We start from the raw sequence: 12,746 nt of genomic DNA on the forward strand, positions 1-12,746 counted from the left end.
GGGTATTTCCATATTCAGAAGAAATGGGGATACACATTTTGGGGGGCTTTTTTCCTATTGCTCCTTGTGAAAATGAAAAATTTGGGCTAACACCAGCAATTTAGTGAACAAACTAAAATCACGTCCAAATTTACGAAAATTCTTCAAACACATGTGGGGTGTTAAGGCTCACTATACCCCTTGTTACATTCTGTGAGGGGTGTAGCTTCCAAAATGGGGTAACATGTGGGTGTTTTTTTTTGTCAGAACTGCTGTAACTATCAGCCAACCCTGTGCAAATCACCTCAAATGTACATGACATGGTGCGCGCTCACTCCTGAGCCCTGCTGTGCACCCGCAGAGCATTTTACATCCACTTATGGGGTATTTCCATACTCAGAAGAAATTGTGTTACAAATTTTGGGGGTCTTTTTTCCCTTTTACTTCTTGTGAAAATGAAAACTATGGGGAAACACCAGCTTGTTAGTGTAAAAAATGTAAATTTGTGGCCCTAAACTGTTGCCTTGAAGTGAGAGAGCGTCATGTGCATTTGAGGCCTAAATTAGGGATTTGCACTGGGGCGGACCCGGATGCAAGAATTAAGGGCCAGATGTTGCCAGACTACAACTTCCAGCATGCCTGGGCAGTCTGGGCATGCTTGGAGTTCTAGTTTTGCAACATCTGGAGCGCTACTGTTAGGGCATTACTGTATAGTGGTCTCCAAACTGTTCTCCTCCAGTTGTTGCATAACTACAACTCCCAACATGCTCTTCAGCTGTCTGGGCATGCTGGGAGCTGTAGTTTTGCAACATCTGAAAGGCCAGATGTTACAGAACTACAACCCCCAGCATGCCTGGCCAGTCTGGGCATGCTTGGGGTTGTAGTTTTGCAAGATCTGGAGGGATACAGCTTGGACACAACTGTATAGTGGTCTCCAAATTGTGGACCTCTATATGTTGCAATACTACAACTCCAGCATGCCCAGACAGCCTTTGGTTGTCTGGGCATGCAGGGAGTTATAGTTTGGCAACTCCTAGAAGGCAGCAGTGAAGATCACTTACCACTGATCTTCACTGCTCCCTCTACCACTGCCTCCCCAACCAGCTTCTTTACTGTCGCCGATCCCGCCACTGCCTGCCGCCAGTCCCACCCCAATCGCCGATTCCTCGCTGTCCGGCAAACCTGCTGCCATCTTCCCCCACTCTGCACAAACATCCAGGGGCGGGCAGAGCGGGGATTTCAACTTTAACCCTCTAGCCCCCAACTGCCATTGGTCAGTCAGTCCTAACCAACCAATGGCAGGGGATAGAAGGAGGTGTCACCCTGCCACCTCACTCCTATGCTGTCTGCTGTCTCTGACATCTCCGATCATTTCTATTTTCTTGGCTATCGGGTCACCACAGACCCGTTCAGCCTGGAATCGCCGCAAATCGCCGATCTGAATTGTCTCAGGACCCCCTCAGGCATTGTCACGGGATGCCTGCTGAATGATTTCAGCAGGCATCCCAGTCCGGACCCTGCCCGGCGAGCAACCGGGACTGGAAATATGCAGGGCATACAGGTAACCCCTGCATCCTTAAGTGGTTAAACTGCAAATAAATGTTATTTTCCACATGCATTTGTTCTACCATATTTTGTCAAATGAAAATACTTACTTGTCACATCATTGATGGTGAACACAGAATACATTCCTTCAAAACCACTAAAACCACTGGACATAGAATCGGTTGTAAACTCCACGGTTGCTTGGTTTGAAAAGATTCTAATAGTTCCAGGATTTGTTCCCCAAAGTGATGCTGTAAATAAAATGAGTAGCTTGGAATGATATTTATTGTTTAAAAATACATTTACTATACAACGATATACAATAGGTGCCATTGTCTCCATGAATAGCTGATGATTGTACATATCCTTACTCTAAATACTTTTCCATTCGGTCATTAACATCTGTATTGATAATTTCCAGAAACAACCAATTACCTATATTGCTAATAAAATTTTCATATCAACTCTATAAAATATTACTAGATATATTCAACAGTAGAGTCGAATGCATTTTAATCGTAGGAGGGGTCTTCATTGATTGAATAGCATTATTGTTGCATTAACATAATAAGACACATAATAAGACACATGCTGCATGGAAGCTGAGACATGCAGGCAATGGTGGTCTTAGAACCTTTGTTATATTATATTCCGCTAAAACAGGTTGTATTATTTGGTAGAATGAACCAAATTTAACACAGTGACATACTTCCAAAGGATGAGTTCCTATGTTTACAGATTTGAGAATTTGAGCACCACCAGTTCCCGTCTTTGAATCAGCATCTCTTGTTTTCATTCTGCTGCTATTTCATGTCCAGCAATCAAAAGTAGAATAAAGAGGGGACTCATCATTTAGCAGAATCACATATCTTTAATCTTCATCTTTGGGGCATATAAAAACAGGGCAAGGAGAAGGTAACAGAAAGCAGGAGGGGGGGGGTGTTCGGGACAACCGTTTTGTGTGTAATGACGCTGTCATGACCGAATGGCTGGACAAGGAGAGTGAGCCCTAAGCTGTCCCTAATATACATCATCAAATGGATAGACATCCGAAAATAAGACTTTCTCTGCCGCATCTCCTCAAAGGAATGAGAGTCCAGACCACACAGGATGGATCCAGGAACAATCCATCCTGTGTTCCTGGATCCATCCTGTGTGGTCTGGACTCTCATTCCTTTGAGGAGAAGCACCAGAGAAAGTCCTATTTTTAGGATGTCTATCCATTTGATGATGTATATTCTACACTGAAGTGACCTGGAGCCACTTGAGAAGGACAACCCGGCCAGCTGACCTCAGTCTTCATTATATTACAAGCACATTATGGTATTGCGCCCACAGCGCAATGTTTTCTGGTAAGCAGATTTAACCCTTGGTGGGGCACCCGCTTACTCTAACCTCTACACTTGGAGCGCACCTTTGTTTTTCTTTCTACTTTAAGCTGTCCCTAATAACACTCTCCCTGCCTACTTGCCCATCTGCCCTAAATGGTGGATCGACAACCACGGTGCCAGTCCCTACTTGAATTAAAGTGCAGTGGGCATAAAAACAAATAATAAACATAGTCGGTCACAGGCCAGAAACATAACAGGAAAACTACCAAACAACCAGACATACCAGACAGAATATAAACATACTAACAGGGCAGAATATAGTGTGCTAACAAACAGTTAACAAACCGAAATCCAGATAAACGGCAGATATGAATAAATTAACTAGATAAGGTATAGAATGAGTACACAGCAGAAACCACAAAATGCAGGGGATGAACAGAAAATAACAATGTTAAACACTAAACTGATCAGGAACAGAGGACACTGTTCACACTGAAAACATACAAAGAACAAACTAGACTCCCCACTCCAGTCATGGAGGGACAACAATACTAACTCCAGATAGACTTCTAGCCAGCGGGCACACTCCCCCATGTGATCAGTATACTGGCCTAGAAGGAAACAGAAATATAATACACAGAACACTTCAAAATAGTAGTCAAAACATAGTCAAAGTAGTTCAATCGCCAGCAACTAGAGTGCAGCAGAGCTAGGGTTTCAAAGCCACACCTGAGCTGCAATTGGATGAGAACATTAACTCTTCCAAGCACAGGAAGAATTAGAACAGAAATTGCTCAGAACACAAAAAGCTGTGTCTGAACAGACCCCAAAAACGGACATTACAAACGCACTTCCTCCTGCCAACGCGTCAACCCTCACCAGTCTCCTTGTTCCAGCCGCTGAAATACAGCCCCAAAGTATGATGCTGCCACCATGCTTCACTTTAGGGATGGTATTGGGCAGATCATGACCAGTGTCTGATTTACTCCAGACATAGAGCTTAGAATTCAGACCAAAAACTTCAATTTTGGTTTCATCAGACCTGAGAAACTTTTTTTGTAAACTTCAGTTGGCTTTCATGTGTCTTTTACTGAGGTTAGGCTTCTTTCTGGCAAAACTTCCATAAAGCCCAGATTGGTGAGGTGCTGTAGTGATGGCTGACTTTCTGGAAGTTTCTCCCATCTGCACACATGATCTTTGGAGCTTGAGTGACCAGTGGGTTCTAGGTCACCTTTTTTACATAGTTTTTTACTGACTCAGTTCAATGTGGTGGCACCTCTAGAAAGACTCTCTTGGGAGCCAGATCATCATAAGCATAAAAAAAAAAAAAAAAAAAAAAAAAAGAATCTGCATTTAAATAGCAAAATGCAAAGTTTCAGGGAACCACACCTTCTTTCTTGAATGGGACCAGATACAGTTCCCAACAAAGTCAGATGTCCAGGGCCACCTCTGAGCATGGAAAAGCTTAACATGGAATGCAGAGCTGTGCCAGTGCTGTGTCCCCTTCATTCAAACACCTATTGAGGGTCTCAGATCAGTCCCCTCTTCCCCATAAAGCGATGACATAATTTAGCTGTAACCCCAGTGGAGTTGGCTGTATTATTTGAAATGTCCAGTAAATGGCGGATGGAGACCACAAATGAACTAGTATGCTTTTAATAAAGACTGGAGCTGTGATCACATGATTAGCAGCCTTTTCATGAGAAATGATGGTGATTGATGGAGACTTTGGTCACATGATTGTGACATCACACAGGTCCTGTGCCCTGAGGATTTGCTGAGACGACCACAAGCTTAACCAAAGAAAATATGTGCTTCTAGCTGTGAGAGACTGCACCACAGAGACAGCACCTAGCTGAGAGAACTTGCTTCACACAGGACCACACTAGCTGAGAGAGAGAGACCTGCTGGCAGAGACAAGCACTGAGTCCAGAAATCTGGTGAATACAGTGAGAGGAGACTACTGCTGGACTAACCTGGTTAATGGTGTTGTGAGGTTAAGCCTAAAGCCTCTTCCCTGTTCCACTACAGGGAATCTGTCTCCTTACTCAAAGTAAAGACTCTGAGGTCCAGTGGCAGATATTACACAGCACAGGCTGCTTCACTGACGCTGCGGAGTAGGACTTAAAAGGGCCCCAACAATCCTATGTGCACCAACGGTCATTAGGGCGAAGATAAGGGGTGGGCTGCAGGTGCGCTAGTGGGTGGGTGAGGAAATTCCACATTGCATTCCTATCTGCGTAACACTATTGTATTATCCTATGTATGTTGTTCATTTGCTACTTACTATATAAAGTTAGTTCACATTAGGCCGTGTCAGTCTCATTGTACCAAGTATATTCCCAGTGGGACCCCACATCCCTACCCTGGATGTTCCACTGGGTGGAGGCACTGCTACAGACATGTACCCCAACTCCCAGACAGCAGAGGCTCAAGATCCTCCTGTGGGGCGTAGTGAGGTAGCTAGGGTAAGGGAACCCAGAGACAACAGGGGGTGCTCCCAAAAACCTGCTACATATGGAAGCACTGCTGAGATTGTAAATTGGGGTACAGCCAGCAAGAATAAGTTATGTCTCCAAGCCACAGAGTGGGCCCAGCAACGGAATGTACCATTACAGCAAGCCATAGTATTATGCCAAGTACCACCCTGGTGTGAGATGAGCCATGTCCTCTTGTGTATGGAAATTCAACTGGGAATAGAAATGGCGACTGTCAGGGATATCCTGCAAGATTCTGATGGCCAAACGTACATCTTAATATATTGTCATACAGATCTGTGAGACCATGAGAGGCCTATCAACATTAATTTGTATGGAGTCACAGATGAAGGATGCTCCTTAGTGTATGCCCTCCCTGATAAAAAAGAAATGGTCTCACCACAAAAGCCCTTTGGGTTAGGACCAAAAGACTATGATGCAGAAAAGCCCCGGACTCCCATCTCTGGAAAGGCCGGAGCCATTCTTAAAAAAGGTGCCGCCCTACTAGAGAACAGGGGATGATTACTCCTAAAACAGAGTTTTCCCCATCTCCAACATTACAGAAACAAGACAACCTTGTATTTAGTAGCACGTCTACAGGAAGTAGTTATGTATCTGACATACTACAAAAGCTCTCAGAGATCATAGTGACAGAAAACCACACCCATAGTTACCAAAAACTAAAGGTGTTTTCTGGGACTCAGCCTATCCCTCCAGGAGAAGAGCCTTTTGAGGTCTGGAAGGATAATGCTATGCAATTGTTGGAGGAATGGTCTTGTACTGATACCATAAAGAAACAGTGGTTGGTGGAGAGTCTTCGTTTTCCAGCTACAGACATGATAAGACTGTGCAAGGGAGTAAATGGACAAGCTACTGTGCAAGACTATGTGCAAGTTTTACAGGACACTTATGGAAAATCAGAAAATTTGGATGATCTGTTGGTTAAGTTCCTAACCACTAAGCAGAAGGAACATGAAAAAGGCTATATCAACCGTTTACAGCTATCGCTTGGAAAGTTACTCCATAAAGGAGTAGTCACCACCCCTGAGTTGGACGCTTGGCTATCTAAGCCAGTTATGATTCAGCTGAGTTGGATGATAAAGTTCTAAATGTGTCCACCTCCTCTACGAAAAGAGAAAGAGAATGCAGAACTGTAAGCCCTTAGGAAGAAGGTTGCTGAATTTTAGCTTTTATGCAAATCACCACCAGAGGGGGGGGGGGGGGGGGCAACACAGAAAGACTCCGAGGAAGCTGTTTCCTGAGGATTCACCCAGCCGAGGGGACTGCTTTAAATGTGGAAAGTCAGGGCATTTTCAGCAGGAGTGCCCTGCGAATTCCATGGAGGTAGATGTGGAGATGCTGGCAGCTGAGCTCGAGGAGACTCAAATGACCAGGTCTTGCAAGCGAAGGAAGAACAGGCCTACACATAGTCTACTCTTAGGGGCCAAGATTGGGCCTAAATCCTTGATACATGTGCAAGTGAAAGGAATTTGTGTTTCAGAATTGATAGATACACGGTCGCAAGTCACCATCATCATCAAACTGTGGGGGATATGAATCCCAAAGAGAGTCAAGTGTATCTGGATGACCTAATTGTGTTGGGGAGACACCAGAGGAGCACGAACAGAGGTTGTTGGAGGTGTTGGATCGGCTTCAAGCTATCAGTGGACAAATGCTGGTTTGCCCAGAACTCTGTCATTTACGTAGGGCACATAGTCTCTGCTGAAGGAATAGCCACAGACTCAGTTAAGATTGAAGCAGTGTTGAATTGGCCAAGACCCAATAACATCAGCAAATTGGGGTCCTTCCTTGGTTTCTGTGGGTACTATCGAAGGTTCGTGAAAGACTACTCGAAGATTGCTTGAGAGTTACTTGACCTGCTGAAGATTACCTCTGATGCAGGGGGTGCTAAGGCACCATGTCTTAAAGATCCCGTTGGAGAGAAATGGACTTCAGGATGTGAAGAGGCTTTTCTGACATTGAAGAAGAGACTTACAGAAGTTCCTGTCTTGGCGTATGCAGACCTTGAGAAACCATTTATCCTCCATGTGGATGCCAGTATGGAAGGCCTATGGGGTGTTTTGCACCAAAGTTATCCAGAAGGATTAAGACCAGTGGCTTACATAAATAGAAGTCTTATGGGTGCTGAGAAGAACTATCCAGTCCATATGTTTTAATTTATGGCACTCAAGGGAGCCATCGTGGATAAGCTGCATGACTATTTGTATGGAGCAACATTTGAAGTGAGGATTGATAACAATCCCCTCACCTACATTCAAACTACAGCCAAGCTGGATGCCACAGGACATAGATGGCTGGCTGCCTTGTCAAACTACAGTTTCAGCCTGAAATACAAGCCCGGCCTCAAGAATGTTAGTGCGGATACCCTGTCCTGCAGACCTGGACTCCCTCTTCACCAAGAAGAAGAAATCCCTGGACCGGGGGTGGGAGCCTTTTGTCAAATGTATGTGGTGGCTGAGAGTCAAGAGGAATTTGCTGAGCTAAAAGGGATAGACTCTATTAGTCACTCCCCAGAAGCAGTGCCCGAGGTGTTCCATGCTCCAGTCATGCTTCAACAGTGGTCAAGCATAACCAGAAGACAAGAGGAAGGCTCAAGCACAGGACTAGTATATTGGGAAAGTTCTCAGGGCAATGAAGACTAAGAATCCTAAATTGCTGACTTCTCTCCCTGTGAGTCAGAGAGAGTTATACCGAAGAGAATGGAGTCGACTATGCCTGGAAGATGAAGTCCTCTATAGGGTTGTGAAGTGTCATGATCATCCTGGCAGAAAACAATTGGTACTACCACACAGATACCGGGGACATGGTCCTGAGATGCCTCCACGATCAGCATGGGCCTCTCGGGGAGCACAAGACCTGTTGCCTAGTACAAGATCGGTTCTATTGGCCTCGCATGAGGGAACATGTCAAGCATCATGTAAAGACCTGCAGAAGGTGTATCCAGAGGAAGACCCTGCCTGTGAGAGCTGCCCCTATGGGTCATCTAGTGTGCATGGACTATCTCTGCATTGAAAACGACACAGCGGGGATTGGGAATGTGCTGGTGGTAACGGATAACCTCAAGATATGCTCAAGTTTTCCCCACGAAATATCAAAAGGCTGTGACTGTAGCCAAAGTCCTTTGACAGAAGTATTTTATACACTATGGACTACCCAATCAGATACACTCTGATCAAGGTAGAGACTTTGAGAGCAAGTTAATCAAGGAACTGTTGGACATGTTACACATGCATAAGTTCACAACCACACCTTATCATCCGGCGGGTGATGCACAGCCAGAACGGTTCAATAGGACCCTCCTAGACATGCGAGGGACTCTCAAGCAAGTAGAGAAACAATCTTGGAGTAAGCATGTGGAAGCCATGGTCCATGCATACAACTGTACAAGGCATTAATCTACAGGGTTTTCATCCTATATCCTAATGTTCGGAAGAGAAGTCTGATTACCTATTACCTATTACCTATAGATGTCTGGTTGGGAGGGTCTGCTGATGGAACAGATTCAACCTCACACTTTCAATGAGTGAGGAACCTCAAACAAAACCTTTATTGGGCCTATGAGTTGGCCACCCAAGTTGCAGCAAAAATGAAAGAATGGAACAAAAGAAGGTGTGACGCTAAGGTGAGACATTGGGAGATTTGAGCAGGAGATAAAGTTCTTCTCCAGAATTTAGGAGTGCCTGGAAAACACAAACTGGCTGACAGATGGAAACATTCCCTGTTTGAAGTTGTGTCTAAACTGAAAGGACTGTCAGTGTTCAACATCAAGGGCCCAGAGGGCCGAATAAAGGCTTGGCATAGAAATCCTCTGCTTCCAGTTGTGTATGCTGATGAAGAGGAAGAGAGTAGTTAGGAACTGGATGAAAATATAACAGAGAGTCCTGTGAATGGGGCAGAGGAGACAATGGGAAACCACAGTACAGAGGATCAGTGGTGGTCATCTCCTGCTGAGGAAACACAGCAATTGCCTCCTTTAACTCCTGTGGTTTCACAAAGTCCTGGAACCCCTCCTGGGTCACGAAGTTCTCCAAGGTTGCATTCAGAAAGTCCCTGTTTTGTGCCTAAAACTTTCCTTAGAGACTCTAGTTCGAGGGCAGGAGCCGAAGTTCCACATTTGCGCTGCCAAGACCCTCTCCCACAGCGATAACTGAGACACAGCACCAGAGTGCGGCAACCCCCTAGGGCCCTAGTTTAAGATAAAATAGGAGAGCCCAGTTATGCCCCACTGACACAAGCAGCATCTAAAATTACCACTTTCCTACATGCACTAGCTGAAGTGGTAGATGTTAGTCACTCTTTGCCCTATATCAATAGCTAGCTAGGATGTTACTGTGCTACTTGTACTGTATGTAGGATGTATATATGCTATATCTTGTTTTTTTTTTTTTGTTAGCCTCCTCACTAGGACTTGCCAGTGGAAGGGAAATATATTTTAAAGGGGGAGCATGTAACCACTGTGGAGTTGGCTGCATTATCTGAAATGTCCAGTAGATGGTGGATGGAGTCCACAAATGAGCTAGTATACTGTTAACAATGACTGGAGCTGTGATCACATGATTAGCAGCCTTTTCATGAGAGATGATGCTGATTGGTGGAGACTTCGGTCACATGATTGTGACATCACACAGATCCTGTGCCCTGAGGATTTGCTAAGACGACCACAAGCTCAGCCAGATAAAAGATGTGCTTCTAGCTGTGAGAGACTGCACCACAGAGGCAGCACCTAGCTGAGAGAACTTGCTTCACACAGGACCCCACTAGTTAAGAGAGAGGCCTGCTGTCAGAGAAGAGCACTTAGTCCAGACGTCTGGTGAATACAGTGAGAGGAAACTACTGCTGTACTGACCTGGTTAATGGTGTGAGGTTAAGCCTAAAGCCTCTTCCCTGTTCCACTACAGGACATCTGTCTCCTTACTCAAAGTTAAGACTCTGAGGTCCAGTGGCGGATATTACACAGCACAGGCTGCTTCAGTGACATTGCGGAGCAGGACTTCGAAGGTTCCCAACAATCCTATGTGCACCAACGGCCATTAGGGTGAAGATAAGGTGGTGGGCCGCAGGTGTGCTAGTGGGTGTGTGAGGAAAGTCCACATTACATTCCTATTCGTGTATTTTCCTATGTATGTTGTTAATTTGCTACTTACTATATAAAGTTAGTTCACATTTGGCTGTGTCAGTCTCATTGTACCAAGTATGTTCACAGTGAGACCCCACATCCCTACCCCGAATGCTCCACTGGGTGGAGGCACTGTCGCAGACATGTACCCCAGCTCCCAGATAGCGGAGGCTCAGGATACCCCTGCCGGGCATAGTGAGGTAGCTAGGGTAAGGGACCCCAGAGAAAATAGGGGGCGCTCCCAAAAACCCGTTACATAGCTACAAGCCAATACTTCATAAGTTTGAAATATTCCCTTAACATCTGTCTTGGACTTATGTCTTCATCTTAGGGTTTTGAAAGTTGGTTTAAGACAGTTCTTTAGAATTTGTCATTTTCCTCCACCATAATCTTTCAGTGTGGCTTCATATCTGCTTAAAACGGTACAACAAAACCTTGGGAAGTGAAACTATTAACATAATGCTATTTCAGACATGAAGCCTTTGTCTGACATTTAATTTGAAAATGAAAACCGCAGAACTTACCTCTTAAAATTCGGTCAGGTCCAATACCTTCATAAATATTTACGACGTCTAGGTAATTGTTAGTCTCAAAAGATGTGAAATTAAGTTTAATGTTAAAGCCGTTCTTAGCGCTGGAAATGAAAACAAAAACTATCAGCATAAGGGAAGAAGTATTGGAAATAATGTAAATTATAATTGAAGTATGTAAAATGTATTAGAAAATACTTGATTTGCAGTTGGCTGCAACCACATATTAAGTTTATAGTTTAAAAATGGACATAAAGACTAGACTGGAAGAATACTAATAGTAATGTGCCGAACAAATGAAAGAATCCTGCATAAGGAAATACAATGAGGAGGATGGGTAACTTTACTTCTTGTAAATAAATTAAAGACAGGAGGGGTCTGAAGCTGCAGCTCCACTTCTTTTTTACTTTTTGATAAACTCTGCTGAGAGATTAGCATGATCAGAAGCTGGGATAGCCCAGTGTATCCCCTAATGCTGTCCAGCCATGCTGGGAGTTGTAGTTTTACAACAGCTGGAGGCACACTGGTAGGGAAACACTGGGCTGTACTAAGATTTTACAGATGAAGAAGGGTTAAATGGATACTCCAGTTTGGAAAGAAGTATCCCCTATACACAGCACAGGGATAAGTGTCTGATTGTGGGGGGTCTGACCACTGAGATAGATAGATAGATTGATAGAGAAGATTAACATTGTCAACAGCCTTGTTGACTCTTTAAACAAACACTATTTTATAAAATCCATTATTCAACTGTCTAGTAGGATAGCACCTGTCACCATTTAGCCATGTTTTTCTGTGAAGCCTGCTCTCTTCAGGCCCAGCGGCAGCAGCATCATGTGCCACCTAGGCAATGGCTCTGAACTACACAGCATCTCCTGTCCTATCAGTTGCAGGAGCTCTGGTCTAGTCAGTGTGGTGCTCTGTGTTCTCTTACTGTTTATTCTGTTCTCCTGATCATTGCTTATACGTAACTGTCCCTTTGCCTTGTAATTTTGTACTTCATTGCTCTTCTTGGTTTTGACTTAAATTCTGGTTTAGAACTTAGTGTGAAATGTCGACTAGTTGGGGGTCAGTTGCCTAGGACAGATTAGTAAGTAGGAAGGAAAATTGTTTGTGGACAAGCTCTAGGCTGCACTATTTCCGGCCTGACATGCCAGGACCAAGAGCCTACCATTTACTGCTTCACTAGCAGTTCAGATTATAGATTGAATTAAAGCAGTACATATTGGTCATTAAAGGGGTACTTCACTGCCCAAGTCTTTGGGAACATTTTGTTCCTAACACTTGGAGTGGGCAGCGGGGGGTAGTGACGTCATGTCAACGCCTCTAGTGATGTCACGCCACACCCACTCAATACAAGTATATTGGAGGGGGCGTGAAGGCAACCATGTCTACTCCTAAAGACTTGCATTGAGGGGCCATGGCCTGATGACATGACCCCCGCCGCCCTCACCCAATGTTCTAAACAAACGCTGGCTGTTGTACAGAGATCTTGGGGATACCAGCTGTGGGACCCCCATGATCAGACATCTTATCCCCTATCCTTTGGATAAGATGTCTAGGGGCGGAGTACCCCTTTAAAGTCAATGGCCGATCCATGTAATATATGGACATTTTCTATTCACAGTGGCTAATCAATGAGGGTCCTTAAAGGGGTATTACAGGATTTTTTCTTTAACTGTGCTACAGGGGCTGTAAAGTTAGTGTTGTTCATAATATAGTGTCTGTATTTTTGTGTCATAATCAC

General features: G+C 44.5%; 1 protein-coding gene across 1 annotated transcript in view; it reads right to left on the reverse strand.

Annotated features, from left to right (window-relative positions):
* The window catches only part of TMPRSS15 (transmembrane serine protease 15), a 311,771-nt gene extending 299,985 nt beyond the window's left edge, over positions 1–11,786 (reverse strand). Inside the window, exons 1-3 of the mRNA XM_056560197.1 lie at positions 11,776–11,786; positions 10,994–11,103; positions 1,635–1,775 (exon numbers count right to left, since the gene is read on the reverse strand). Coding sequence (XP_056416172.1) covers positions 1,635–1,775; positions 10,994–11,103; positions 11,776–11,786 — 262 coding nt within the window. The remainder of the gene's footprint in view (positions 1–1,634; positions 1,776–10,993; positions 11,104–11,775) is intronic.
* Between the last annotated feature and the right edge of the window lie 960 nt (positions 11,787–12,746).

Source organism: Hyla sarda, chromosome 2 (genome assembly GCF_029499605.1).
Source record: "Hyla sarda isolate aHylSar1 chromosome 2, aHylSar1.hap1, whole genome shotgun sequence".
In the NCBI taxonomy this organism is placed as follows: Eukaryota; Metazoa; Chordata; class Amphibia; order Anura; family Hylidae; genus Hyla; species Hyla sarda.